At 44.7% G+C, this 15193-nt stretch overlaps 1 protein-coding gene across 2 annotated transcripts in view; it reads left to right on the top strand.

Moving 5' to 3' along the window:
- Window positions 1–6452: 6452 nt before the first annotated feature.
- Window positions 6453–15193, top strand: part of zbtb16a (zinc finger and BTB domain containing 16a) — a 136675-nt gene continuing 127934 nt past the window's right edge. For both annotated transcript variants that reach the window (XM_071926969.2, XM_071926970.2), the window contains exon 1: window positions 6453–7687. In XM_071926969.2, the coding sequence (XP_071783070.1) occupies window positions 6453–7687 (1235 nt within the window). The remainder of the gene's footprint in view (window positions 7688–15193) is intronic.

The following is a 15193-nucleotide window of genomic DNA, read 5'->3' on the forward strand; positions in this document are numbered from 1 at the left end:
GAGTTTCTCTTTTCTTTGTCTGTTCAGCCATGGTGGCTATCGCTGCTCATGCTAACTACCCAGTTCTCCTGCTTATTCCAAATAATCCGCTGTTGCTGCTGAAAGAGGTACCCACGTGTTTAGAATAGCAAATGTAAAAGCTTTCATAAACTGGATATAGGTTCAATCACTATTGTACGGCATCAATCGGCGATAGAGAGTGGCAAAATGGACAAATATTCACAAGTTGCGGATTATTACTTCAACTTTAACTTTAATTATTACTTTAACTGAATTATCTTTCACTGGGAATCTTTTTGATCTATCCAAAAAACAGATATTGGAAGCAGAATTAGTCTTTAGTCTTTCTATGTAGTCAACTAGGTTAGGAACCAGCATGGAAACTGTTTGGAAGGTGCTTGGGGTACATTTTTCTAGATGAATGTTTTTTAGCCAGATTGTTTTGCACTAGCATTGCTAACAAATCTGAACGATTTTTTGCTTCCAATTTTCTAGAAACCACAATACTGGTACTGTGCATTTTGAATGAACTATATAATCACTCACAGTTCACAACAAAGATATGCCCCAAGGTTTTTAGGGTATCTGGATTATCCCTGCCAGTGTATATAATAGTTGTTGTTTAAGCTTGTGCGTTTTTCCTTGACCAGTCTTTCAAATGGTCTCTCCTCAATTTCATAATTTGGTGTATTTTTGGTTTTATTAGTAGTATTGATATTAGTAGTAGCAGTAATGGTAGTAGTAGAAGTAGTAGTAGTATACCTATACATCAGTGTCAACCTAGGGTGCAGGGACACCCACGGGTCCTTGAGGGGGCTTCAGAGAGTCCCCAGCAAAATGAGGAATAGTTTAATTTCACTATTATTTCATTCCAGTGAAGTTAATCTTAAGAGAGAATGGATGAGAATGATTATTCTGATCAGAGTTATAACCCACGGTATAGACAGACAAAAATCTTCTCAGATGGGGGTCGCTGGTGTAAAGTGTCTCCACTTAAGGGTTTGTATTCAAAAGTTTGGGAACCCTATCAGGGGTTCACAAATGTTTTTTTATGTCATGGACACCTAAATAGTCACCCATTAGTCCCATAGACCCCCATTTGATCAGATTTTGTCCCAGTAAAGATTTTAGTTGTTGATTTAGTAGTGAATTGTAGAACTGTCTATACTGTTGGTGGGGATATAATAGTAGTGAGAGTGAAACCTATGATTACAATATTCATTCTAATATGCTGTCTAATTTGGAATAATGTTGCCTTCAAGTGCTGTTGGAAATATGATAATTGGGAGTTGCATGTGAACAGCCTGACAAAGTGGTAACTCAGAAAGTTAGGATTTTTTTTATGATAGACAATTTTGGAACAACTGATGGTAAAAGAGACAGATTTCATTATTATATGTTATTGTTTGTCATTCTATGTAAATAATTGGTATTGAAATTGGTATTGAACTTAAGTTTGGTCCTCATCTTTTAATAAATTCATTAAAACATCAATTAACTACATGCCTGATGTCTTTTCTCCTCTTAATTCTACCACTGTAGCCACTTCATTTCTAAAATAAAACAACAGCCACCAAAAAACGACTTTTATTACTGGTCCATTTTGTCATTATTTCCAACAAAAAGCACTTAAACGCGACAAGTTGTATTTATGATTTGGAAGTAGCTTACAAGGAGCACTTAAAGGCAGCATCATTTCCGGAGAATTTAATTATAGAGAAATTAAACTATGGGTAAACTATAACCTCCAGTCGGTGATCATCATAAGGCACACAACCACCAACAGAAACAAAAATCTGCTGTATTTTCAGAGAAGCATTAAATTATGAATTTCCCCTTTTTAAAAGACCTCATCTGGATAGAACTTGTATCGATTTGAAACTACTTACTATCATGTGTGCTGGCAATTTAGGTGATAAAGATTTATATCAGGCTAAAAAGTGGTGGTAAGGTATTCCACAGATGAAAAGGTGACGTTTCCCCTCCACTACATCCCTGGATATCCATCACCAAACTATCAGCTTAGAGGGAACATTGATCCTGAATGCTCCTCTGATGTGAGTTTTATATTTTAGATATGACTTGCAAATAACGTCTGCTGATTTTTGCTTAATCTCTATTATGATAAAACCTTGACAAGATCAAATTTGCACTCACTTATAGGCTAAGGCAGCGGTTCCCAACTTCATTATCCCATTAACAAGAGATGAACACATCTGACTGAAAAATTAAACTCTGCATACCGCAGTCAGGCTAATCAATCAAGCATCTTAAAAGAACTTATAAAGAAACTTATAGAACTTATACTTTGTGTATTTTGTCCAATTGTGAAGGAAGTGACTTGGGGATTTTTTTTTCTTTCCCTCCTTTTGAACAGTTCCCTAGAACATTGTCATGTTTAAAATATAGTTTGTGCTACATTTATTCTTAGTCACCTTGTATGTACATATACTTAAAGTTTCATTCTGCTGATCTTTTAATTTCTTTTTCATCTTTATATTTTTGTACTTTGTCTTAATCAAGTCATTGACAGAACGCATAAGGATGACTTGTGATTATAGGTTTCATTGCCACCTACAATATTGGCAGTGCTGTCATTCTATCTATTTGGGGGATCCTTGACATCAAATAGCCAGTGTGCACACCTTGCACAGCAAATTTCCCAGCGTTAGCAAGTGTTGATTTCAGTGACAATGATGTGGAGTTGCTAAGAGTTGACTGGAGAGCTGTTAGTCCACTTATAGAGCTGATATGGCTTTGAGGCGGCTGGTCAAAACTCTCTATTTCTGGATTTCTGGTGATTTTTTGGACTCACACCTTGCCAACCGAAGCCCAATTTTGAGAGCCACACAAAACACACGATGTGCTTTGAAGGAGTTGGAGGGAAGAGGCGTTGGGATAAACTCTCTCCTCTCTCATGGCCATACTGTAACATACACGTTTGACACGAGACAGCCCCCTAGGTGTCTCACTTTCTCAGTGTTTGCATGGATTGGAGCGCAGCGCCGGCTGCCTGGCTGCCTGTCTGGCTGACTGGCTGCGTTGACGTCAGCGCCGTGTTGATTTGCTAAGGCGAGAGAAGAAAGGAGTTAGTGCGTGTTGAGAGAGCGGGTACTGCGAACTGCCTTACTATGCTGTAGCCCCAATCCCCCTACACTATACGGAATCAAAACGTGCAACTTAGGTGAGTACCAAACCGGGCTAAACGCAGCTGTAATTACCGGCGACAGTGCCAGACCCGCTTCTCTGCATGCGTCTACCACTGTTTTCTCTCTGTACTTTCATTCACCATGTGGATGTTTTGATGCATTTATAGTAAAGGGGAAATCGTTTGCTTGTCCCCGTTCAACCTCATGTGAAGTTAACAGTAAAAGCGACTCTTGGCACGCAAGTTGGATCGGCCCCGTCGTTGCGCACCGGAGCGCCGGATTAAAACAAGTATTTACCTGATTGCGCTGCAAGGTGTTGAAGTTTGCATTAACGCACGGTATTGTAGAGATGTTCGGTTGACGTAACCCCCCCACCCCCTGTCTGGTTTAGTATGCTGGAGATCGCAGCAAGAGGACGTGAGGTCTGGCTCTACACCGGGAACCAGACAACACATGACGCTGTGCTCCATGTGACTTTATTGGAGAAATAGTGTTTGGTCGTTTTCATTGGAAATGCAATATTTGAGACAGCGAGACTTGCGCCGTCCTTGTGTGTGTCTCCAGACGCACCAGTGTGGCTCATTTAGCCGTGATGACATCATGATGAGGAGCACTGGGGACACTGGTTTCTGTACTGGAAACGGCTCCAGACCCAGTCACTGATGTGCGTTGTACAGTAGCCACACAGACTGGGATTGATTGACAGGCAGTTAGATGTTTGGTTCTTTACCAAATATCGGATTGTAATAACACACACCGCTTAGTATGAGGTGGGGGATTGGTAACAGATGCAATGGCAAATTGATTTGTTATCGAGACTGTCTGATTTCTCTCTCTGGATAATAAGTCTCCTCTAGTTAATTAAATTGCTGCTAAACAGCCAGTATTTCAGCCTGGCTCCAGCAAAGTCCACCTGTGCGTGGAACAGAACAGCGGAAAGAATCGGCGAGTGTTGCGATCCTGGAAGGTGTCGGTCTCATCTACTTTTTTTTTTAGTAGCTTCCATATCGCTGATTGTCCCCCGAGAGGCAGCCAACGTGCCGTGTGATCTTACACATTTCTGTCTGTCGGTGTATAACATTATCCCGGCATGGCCTGTAGTGTTGAATGCTGTTTGTTCTTGTTGCGGCTGGGTCCCCAAGGCGCGCTATGGCAGACAACTCGTGATCACATTGATTATGCTGCCTTTCTATTAACTCGGCCTATTAAGGTTATTGTCAGCAGCCTACATTGTTGTTTTAGCGGAAAATCTCCCCTGGACTCATGTAGTGCGTTATGCTTTGCATAATGCATAGCGCTCTGTATAATTTGTCTGGTGCGCCTGTCCAATATTAGCGCTGTCTAGACGCGCCGCTGTCCTTTAATAATAGAGAGCAAACAGGCGCAATAAACTATCCCAAACCGCCAACTTTCTATTGTTTTCCTTTGCGCAAGTTAAACCAGACTATAGGATAACCTTAACAGCCTTACAGTGCAACAGGCATCGATAATTTACGGGGTCATAAATCGCAGCTATTGGCATTCCTGCAATAAAGATAATGTCGGGTTTTAGGCATGACCTCTGCTGACTGAGAGGCTGAACCCAGTTATATGACAATATAGTTTTATCATTACCGATTTGATCAGCGTGCTTACAAGATAAACAAGTGTCCAGTGTCCCAAAAAAGCCCTAGGATTTATTTTCCATTGCTCATCAAAGCAAACAATAGCTGCCAGCTTAATTTCCCTCCAGCATATTCTGATGTCTGCGATTGTAGTTGGTGGTGGTGAGCATATACTTGGGATTCTTATTGTTATTCAGAAAAATAATAGGGAAACTTTTAATCGGGCTATTTCCTCCTCCCCCCTTCTCCTTCTTTCTGTGTGTGTTTGTGTGTGTGGAGGAGGAGGGGGGGTATCTAAATCGCTTCTATATTGTTCTCAGGCGGGAAGAAAAGAAAAGAAGTGCTGCGAAACTTATCTTTTCATTAATTGTTCCTGAAATTAAAAGTGAAAATGAAGGAATTCTAAAGGAATACCGAGAGGAAAAGAGCTAATTGCGTTATCGACATTTGTCATTATTAAACTGATATTTTAAATAGGTTTATAATAGATGAGGATTATAATAAATGATTAATTGCATCCATACATACATTTTTTTTTTTTTTTAAACTTTGCGAGGGCGGCAATTTGGCCTATCAACGTTCACATCTTAGAAGTCGGTCAATACAGGCAATTCTGGAAGTTATTCATTCATTTATTTACATGTAGCCTATATCAAGTGTCAAGACTGTTCCATTCATTGGAAAGCCCTTTTTATGATTTAAGTGTATCATTTCATAATAGCCTCTAAGTATTAGGTTATACACCCCGTAGAGCAACATGTTGCCCTGTTAAGTTGCATAAGAAGTGATGGAGCCAATCAATGATATTTGTCATTTGTGAATGAGTGCAAAGCGGTGTTTTTTGGTGCTGCAGTGTTGTGTGCTTTTGCTCCGTCCTCCTCTCCAACCATTTCTGGCCGCCGCTCTCTGCTCCTGTCTGTGATGGGAATACTGAGTAAGATGCCATTTCATTTCAGAAAGGCTGTTGATGCCCTTTGTGAGCCATGCAACAGTGTAAACCACGATCCACACTTTGCTTAACAGTGTCTATGCACATCAGATAAACAAATGAAGATAAAAGTGACTATCTTTTTTTCTTTTTTATAGGCCTAGGCAATATGTTGTAGAGCATGGTCAGTGCGTTTTTGTATGCATGGTGAGCCTGTTGGTCTCTTCAAAAATGGTCTCCCCTCAGAAAGCTAAACACTCCACTCATTTTAAGTATGATGCCACTGCATGAAATTCTTACTGTTCTTGCAGGAGATATGCAATTTGAAAGACTTATGACTTTACCCTGGTATTGCTATTTACAAATATATTGTTGGTGTATTTTAAACGAATTAATTGGCATGTGAATTACATTTTTATTTTCAGATTTTCATTAATAATCTTCCTTACTGTCAGTTGAATGCTGACAATTTGGAAATTGTGATTTACTTTTTATGCATTGTATCATTAAGATAGAACAAAATTGATGAATACAGGTTCTTTTCATTCATTTTTGTAAAAGATTGAGGTTTGCAGTTGTTGGAATTCAAAATGTAAAGACTGATAGATTTACTCAGCATTTTCCCTGCTGTATCAGAATTTACCCGTGTTGATTTTTTTTTGTCTCTGTTTCTTCCAGATAGATTTCATCTTGTTTACAAAGATAGCTAAATACACTGCTGAACGGGGAAGGCGAGCCTCATGAGTCGGCCTCGTGGATTGCATCGACATAATGGATTTAACTAAAATGGGTATGATCCAGCTCCAGAACCCCAACCACCCCACCGCCCTCCTGCACAAGGCCAACCAGATGCGTCTGGCTGGGACTCTGTGCGACGTGGTCATCATGGTCGACAGCCAGGAGTTCCACGCTCACCGGACTGTGCTGGCCTGCACCAGCAAAATGTTCGAGATCCTCTTCCACCGCAGCAGCCAGCATTACACCCTGGACTTTCTTTCACCAAAGACCTTCCAGCAGATTTTGGAGTATGCCTACACTGCCACGCTCCAGGCCAAGGTTGAGGACTTAGATGACCTGCTGTACGCAGCGGAGATCCTGGAGATCGAGTACTTGGAAGAGCAATGCCTGAAGATCCTGGAAACCATCCAGTCCTCGGATGAGAACGATGTGGAGGTCAGCGTTAATGACGGGAGCACAGAGGAGGAGGATGAGCGCAAGGGCCGCAGCGGAGGCAAGAACTCCAAGAAGCATTCCATGGAGAGTCCCTATCTGGGTACCCAGCAAGCCTCCACCTTGGCCGGCATGGTGGACCAGAGTCCCTCAGTCTCCACCTCCTTTGGCCTCTCCACCCTGAGTCCCACCAAAGCTGCCGTGGACAGCCTGATGAGCATCGGCCAGTCTCTGCTCCAGCAGAGCTTTGCGAGTGAGCAACTCGCCCACGGAAACTCCCACCACCTGATGACCGAGATCAAGACGGAGATGATGCAAGTGGACGTGGGCGGCAACGGCCACGACAGCCCTCAGAACATGGAGTCGAGCGCCTCCAGCAACGGAGAGCGCAGCGGCGAGGACAGGAACCGAGACGGCCCGGGAACACCGACCAGGAGCAGCGTGATCACCAGCGCCCGCGAGCTGCATTACGTCCGCGACGAAGGCATGGGCGACCCTCAGGCCGACATCAGCCAGATGGGGCTGGAAGCCATGGCGGGGATGACGGAGAAACACCTGGCCTCACTGTACTCCCTACCGCCCAATCACAAAGCGGACGCCATCATGTCCATGCCGGCGTCCATGGCTTCCTCTCTCCCCATGTCCCCGGCCCTGGCCATGTCGATGGACTTCAGTGCCTATGGGGGGCTCCTGCCACAAAGCTTCATCCAGAGAGAGTTCTTTAGCAAGCTCGGGGAGCTGGCGGTGGGCATGAAACCGGACGGCAGGAACCAGCATGAACGTTGCAATGTTTGCGGTGCAGAACTACCAGATAATGAAGCTGTGGAGCAGCACAGGTAAGCTGAGCAAAGTTTCCTTTCGAGTGGCTGCTTGCTAATTGGGCTGGCCTTGATGTTCATAGTTCTTTCCAGCCTTTCAGCAGCCTTTCTTTTTTCACGAATCACTTTAGTTTTTATGCATTTATGCAAAAGCGCTTTGAAAATTTCCATGATGCGCAGTTGATGTTTGTGAGAGTGGAAGTGTCGGTTAAGTTCACCGGTGTAATAGAGTGGATGTTGTATTACATCGGGAGATCTAGTGCGCTTGCTAGGTGGTTTTGTTTGATATGAATACATGGAGTTTTCCTTAAATGTCCTTTAAATATTACAATTTGAATATTTTCAACTAACTTGTAAGAATGCAATGGTGCACAGGAATTTCCTTATAGTGCTTTCCCAGGTGTGCATTGCCTTTTTTTTTTACCTAGATAACCTTAACGAATTTTATAAAAATAATAATCTTTTCAAAGCTTTGTTTATGGAATATTTGCGGAATTAGTTGTTGTTGTGTTTGCTGCTGGCTGTTGCGTGCTACTCATTCAGAAATCATTTCGGTCATTTTTATGACAACTCCCCCAAATAATCCCCTATAGCAGATCTGTAATATATAAACAAATGACATCCTTACACCGAGACGAACCTGGTAGTCTGTGGCTGGCGGCCGAGGCCCAGAGATCCAGTTCTCCAACGGCTTCCAGGCCCGTCCGGGTGACTGGCAGAGCAGTCCTGTCGCAACACTGTCTAAGACCATTAGTCACACCTTTGCGAGACGTGGGCGGCAGGTATCACACACACACACACACACACACACACACACACACACAATCCAAGGTCTATCCGTGAACGTGGATGCAGCGGCTCCACTTCCCCTTAATGGCTCATGGGGGGCCCTTATTAGCTTTATAATTGGAGTAGGCGGTCAGCCCAGGAAATGAGTGCTGGACCTGGGTCCTGAGACAAGGGGGTAGTGCTAGGACAGGGGAAGGTTGTGGGGGGGGGGGGGGGGGGGGGGGGGGGTAGAACAGTCCAAATGTCATTTTGATCATTTTACAAGAATAAATCATAATGACCAGAAGCTCGACTCATAACGCCGAAACCAACCTGTAGACCTTTTAAAATCCCTCTTCTTTCCCGTGCTCGACATTTGTTGTCACAGCACATATTATATCTTGGCATATCTCTGCATCTGTCAAAATGGTGTCAGCCCGACTGACATACAGCCGCTTCTTGGAATGTACTTACATCACCGCTTCAGGGATTTTGCACAGTCAGAGTGTTTTTTTTGTGACTGCCGGCCTCTCCTTGCCTTGAAGGCCACCTTCTCCGCCTGTAATGTTTGCTTAAATCAATAGGAATGCACAGCGGTTAAAGTTCACTTGAGGATTTGAACCCCGCCACCCATGCACTCGTACTTCCGCCAATACATTGGTGCGCGTGGCTGAGAGCCGGACTCATTTAATTCAAGCTCCTCAGTTGTTAAATCTGTCTCCGTGTTGTCTTTAGAAAATCCAGAAAATTGCACAATGGCTTGTTTTTGCCAAAGAGAAGTGTCCTTGTGTGCCGCCTCACATTGAACACTTATTGAGCAGTGTTCTTTAGTCTGGTTTGTAATGAAAATACAGATTGTACTGTAAGGTTATTAGGACTGAATTGATGTGAAGTGAGTCATTATGTGGTGTTTTTATGACTTCTCAAAGTATACAGCTTTGTGGCCTTCGCGATAAGTGCTCATTATTCGCTGAATATTAAGGGGGTTCGCGCATGGACTGACACTATGCGCCTTTAAAAACAGCAAATGTGGAAGTCCATTTTTAGCCGTTTAAGATCTGTTATTCTTAAACAGGTATTACCAATGAAAATACAGTGTAGCCTCTGTATAAAATACAATAATGAAGTCCTAACGTGTTAAAGGACAGACTCGTAGTAGTAGCCTCTGTCTTGAGAAAAGTCTGGCGTGTGAAATGGTTGCCTGTGTTTCAAGAGGAATTTCATCAATTCGCTCAAGCTGGGAAATCTTGTATCAAAGGAGATTTCCAAACCGTTTCATGCATTGATCTGCCCGCTTTGCCCCGTAGAATACTAATGGGTTAATTTAGACGAGTAGATACTCCAAGACGACACTGTTTAATATTGTACGCACTGTCCTGTCAGCCTCCAGACATCTGAAGTGTAGAAATCAAACATTGCATCATCCGCCTGTCTGCCTTGCCATCCGCACATAAAAGGTCTGGTGCGCTACCCTGCGATGTTTGATATTCACAGACGCCCGTGTCCTCGCACATTCAAATGCGGGTCGTCCGTTTGATAGCAATATCAAGTCCGCACCTTTTTTTCTGCATACACACACCGTCGAGCCGCTCATTCCTTTTGATATGATTAGAGATGTTTTATTTCAGCGCGCCGGAGTCATGTTTCTTGTGACTAATTACACATCATTTCCCAACAGCCGCTGTGTCAGGGTCACCGCCGCCTCTGCAGCAAACACATAAAAAAATGTCGGCAGAGTTCACTTGGTGCGAGCGGGTCAAGTCAAACATGAGTGTAATTGTTTCCAGATGTGGCACAGGTCCTCGGTGTGAGGTGTGTGTGTGTGTGTGTGTGTGTGTGTTAAAATGAATGCACCAGAAAGTACTCACTTCCTGTATAAATTTAGTCTCTGCTCCCTTTCATTCCTCTGTGCCCTGGATTATATCATAAAACTAAAAAAAGAAGAAAAAAAAAACGCCTGAATGAATTGTATATCAGCTCCACAAGTGGTGTGTGTGTGTGTGTGTGGAGTCCGTAATGGGATGGAGGAATGATGCTGGTGGTGGGGTCATAGATGGAGATAAGTGTGTGTGAGCGGCGGAGGGGGGGGGCTACCTTGAAGTCGCCCTCCAGATAAATGTATTGATATCTCTGCTAGATTTATGAGTGAGAGATTGGTAAATGAAGGACCGCGCTTGTTTTTGTAGTCGCCCGAGGTTCAATTGACTGAATCTAAGCGAGCTCCATCTCGCCACAGCAACTTTTCTCCCCCCCTCCTCGTCTCCCTGTCTCTCCTCGACCGCCTCCCACCCCCCTCTCCCATGCGGCGACAACATTTGACAAGCCCCTAGATTTATTTCTTAAAGGAAGCCCGGGGTGAGTGTTGTCGCGGGCTTCGGGGAGACGGGATTACAGCAATATTTTAGTAACCCCTGCGCTAAGAAAATAATCAACGCGGGAAGGGCCGTGAATGATTATTGGAAAAATAAATGCATGATGGGGGGGGGGGGGCTAACTCTGAGGCGGCGGAAAAAAAAGCAAAAAAAAAAAAAAGCTCCACTGCTTGGTATTCCAAACACAGCATCCAATTCAAGGGAACTAGCCTTGGGTTTATCTCTTTCACTTAATCGTCCATTCTCATGCAAATGACTGACCCTCGCTGTAATGTACATCACATAAGTGAAAAAAGGCCCTATTTTGAGGAAAGCTTTTCCAGCATATAGCCGTTAAACATTACTGATAACCATCAATGCTTTAACCTTGTGTTTTCATATCGCGGCCGGGGTGGGGGTAGTTTGGGGGGGGGGGGGATGCATGAATGAGACCAGTCAATGATTGCCTGCCTCCCCTCTCTCTTTTTTTTTTGCCCGTGTTATTTTTATTTTTGGTGGCAGTGTTTGGGGAGGCAGGCTGTGCTTGGAAATGCCACCCCCGCATCAACCTACACACACACACACACGCACACACATAGACACACACGTCCATTACTCACACACGCTTCCCTCAGCAGCAACAGCCGGGACTCGCTCCTCCGTTTCCTCCCTATTGTGGTGAAGGGGGACGGAGGGTGCTCTAATACCCCGGGCCCCTGGTGTTTAAACAGCGGGCCGAGGCCCTTATCTGTGCATATCAGAGTGGGACAGATAACCCTTGGCACTCCTCCTCAGTAAACCAAGAGCAGATTGAGCCCCGATAGCGGCCCATAGCGTTTGCCGCAGGTGATAACGGTGTATGCACACACACACACACACGCATGCACCCTGCTCGTCGAGGAGAGGCCAGTGGAAGACATAGAAGTTATTTCCCTACAAGGTGAGAGGTGTCCACTTTGTCCGGCGTCAACCATTAACCACCGTTAACCGCGTGTTCTCACTTCCAGCAGCTTGGTTGACGGGTTGCTGTGTTCTGACCGGTCTGCAGCTACAAAGTTTTGAACAGGCAAATTGTTCCTTCGGTATTGCTTTTCATAGCATTACACTGTTTTGATGAGTTAACATAGCTAGCAATCGAAAATAAACAGAAAAAACTCTTTTGGACTTTGGAGACACAACCGTTCTCCAAGCATCGCTTTTGAGACGTTTATCCCTGCAGTCTATCAAATAAAAGTTGTAGAGAACTGGAAGCAACTTCTCATCCATTGTGCACTTATCAGGCAGAACTGTTGTTCATGAACCCAAAATCACATCAGTAGGGAAATGAATGGACTTCTGGCGACTTGTTGACCGTGTTGCTCCCAGTGTGAACGCATTGTTAGGGTTTTTGTAGGAAAAAGAGCTGCTGCACACACTTTGTTTCCATAATGACTAGCTACAGTAGCTGTGACTGTGAGCAAACAGTACTGATGTCCAACTGTCAAACACTTACCAGATACTCCACAACACAGCCAACGTGCTGCCTAAAAAGAAGCCGGGCCTTTCCAAAGAGGCCGCTCTCCATCCGCCTTGCAGCCGCTGCCCATTACCTTTCATGTAAAAAAAAAAAAGGTGCTTGCAGTTTGAAAAAAGCTGGATAAAATAATGGGAAATTGTGTGTGTGTGTGTTTTGAGGTATTGTCAGTTGTTTGCTTCATCACCTTAGCCATGCTCAGCCTCGCACAGAATGTATTACCTTTGGTCTGAAATATTGAAAGAGCAGCTAGCTCATGTCCCCAACCTAAAACGGCCCAGGCATTTTCTTTCTTCTTGAAAGCAACCCGGCAATAGAGCATCCATTACAAGGCACTGGATTACCCTCCATTTGAAATCACTCAGTGAGCTAAGTCTCCCCGGCTCGCACTCACAGGTACAGTACACGTTGGCGTAATAATCCAATAGCACAAAAAGCCTCACTCAAAAAAAATAAGACACCTCTCCCCAAGAAATACCTCAACCATAGACAATGGCAGAGGGCTTATTCAAGTCTGGGTGCCACATCCTCTCTCTTTTTTCCCCCTCACACAGGTGCCTTTTCTTTTTTTTGCCTTTATTGGAGGTGCAGTGTTTGTTTATGCCCCTGAGGAACTGGCGGTTTGACCGGGCCCACGGTGATAGCCACAGCCGAGGCAGCTGGCTGAGGCCCAATTATAGACAGACTTTAAAAGGCCCTGGTTGAACCGTAAAGATTTACACTGCCATCGCTCTGATCTCAGATCTGGGCTCTGTCCTCACTGTCAGGATAGGGAGATGTATCGATTAAAGACTTAACACAGAGGGCTACATCATGTGGAATGGACTACACACACACACACACACACACACACCTGGGTACAGATCTGGATCACCATTCAGGCATTTCATTGTGAGGCGGTCTTGCAATGTTGTCAGGTGGCTTGTCACCTCCCCGCAGCACATCTGGAGAAGCTGTTTTTGGAAAGGGAATAGAGATGTATGTGTTTTTGTAAGGGGACGGAGGAAGGGAAGGAGGGAAACATCGAGAGAGAGGAGGGGAGGGGGGGGGGGGGGGGGGGAATCTAATATCCAGACAGTGGCTATGGCAATGGAGGGAGGTGATCTAATCAGCAGGGCTGATTGAGATAAGAGCGGAGGGAGGCGCTTGTGTAATAGAAGTTACCAGCTTGACTCGGCGAGACCAGCTGCCTCTGCGTGGCTAACAGCGCTCCGGCAGACGTGGCCTACGCTGATGTGGTCTGGCAGGGGCCCGCTATGAAATGAACACACTGAGGCCCCTATCTTTTGTCCCTATGGGGGCTCTGTGGTCAGGAGGGAGGGATAAGGATAACATACTGTACTGGAAATTGGCCTTGTGTGCGTTTGTGTGTGTGTGTGTTGGTTGGGTAGGAGGAGGGGGGGTGGGGGTGGGGGGGAGTAGTAATTACAGCCAGTTATCAAGTGACATGCAAATGTGTTATCGGCCCTAACTGCCTGATGTATATCTCTCCCAGGAGCTGCTTTGACTGTTGGCAGGGGAAGAGGTTTTGCCACTGTGTTCTTAACACAGGTTGGGTGCAATTCAGCAGGGTGAATTATCTTTTGGTGTGCTCTGATAGCACTTCATGTATTTTTTTTTTACCTTTACTAGACTTAGTAGACCTTACTTTACTTGCAGACTTTGTTACAGTATTGAGGCGCATGCATCATTGTCAACTTTCCCATTTAAAAAACCAAAACCAAAACAGTCAATTGAATTAGAATGATCTGGCCTTAAAGCTGAGTGGGTTTTAGTTCTAGTTCATAGAGCTCTGCCTCTGCTCTCCTGGACCTGAACGCTGTGGGTTCTAATCCCATCGATATCCCATTAGCATCCCCTCTCCGGGTCCCCGCCACATGAAAGAAGATGTGTCGGTTCCCCCTCTCTGATTCTACCGCCCTGGCAGACCATGGGGAGGACGACCACAATGAGCAAATGTGCTAGAGCCAAAGGGCCAACCCAAGTGTGCTCACAAATGTCCTGTGTGTGCGTGTGTGTGTGCGTGTGTGTGTGTGTGTGTGTGTGTGTGTGTGTGTGTGTAAAAGCTACCGCCACCACCTCAGAGGCCCCCTAGCCTCACTGGGAAGTATCAAATCAGAACCCTCCGCGGGCTTCTAGCGAGAGAGCTTCTAATTAGCCTCTTTGTTGCCACTTGAATGGTTTGCCAGAGATTGGCAAGGGGCCCCAATGGAGTGATACCAGCACGCTAAGAAGCTGGTCATAAAAATTCCCCCTTCCCTCCACCTTCACCTGTCACAAAGGAGCGCTCAGGTAGGAAACTCTGTGGACAGAGCAGCTCCGTGTGGACCTTTAATCCACCTCCGCCCAGGGCCCAAAGCAGCCATGTTTGTTCAACAAGTGAATACTAGCTTAGCGCTAATTACATGCTTGCCAGCTGTGAGTGTCAAATATAACAATGAAAAATCAAATAAAATCACAAATAATAGCTCACCACTACAACTTACCAACTAATGTTCCTGCTAGCATACACTTAACCAGGCCTACTACACTAATGTTGCATCCTAAACAAAGTGTGAAGACGTCCAACAAACAGAATGCAGAACCTAAAATCAAATAATCTAATGTAAAAATACACAACTTGCCTGATTAGTAAACCATGGAACTTGAACTGGATCTTCTACTAGCTAGCCAAGCTGACCTACATTACTACCACAGGCATTTCAGACATGGTAGTTCAGCAAGGACCTAATGAAAATCCTGCAGTCTCTTAGCCACATCAGCAGAGTGAGAAGAGCATGCAAAAAATGGTGCTAGGCTGAAAGTGGCTAGCTTTTTGGTCAGATCATACAGAGTAGTCACAGTGCTAAATTATTCAAGATTTTTTTTTATCACATAAAAATGTCACCTTGT

This window comes from Centroberyx gerrardi, chromosome 11 (assembly GCF_048128805.1).
Source record: "Centroberyx gerrardi isolate f3 chromosome 11, fCenGer3.hap1.cur.20231027, whole genome shotgun sequence".
Lineage (NCBI taxonomy): Eukaryota > Metazoa > Chordata > Actinopteri > Beryciformes > Berycidae > Centroberyx > Centroberyx gerrardi.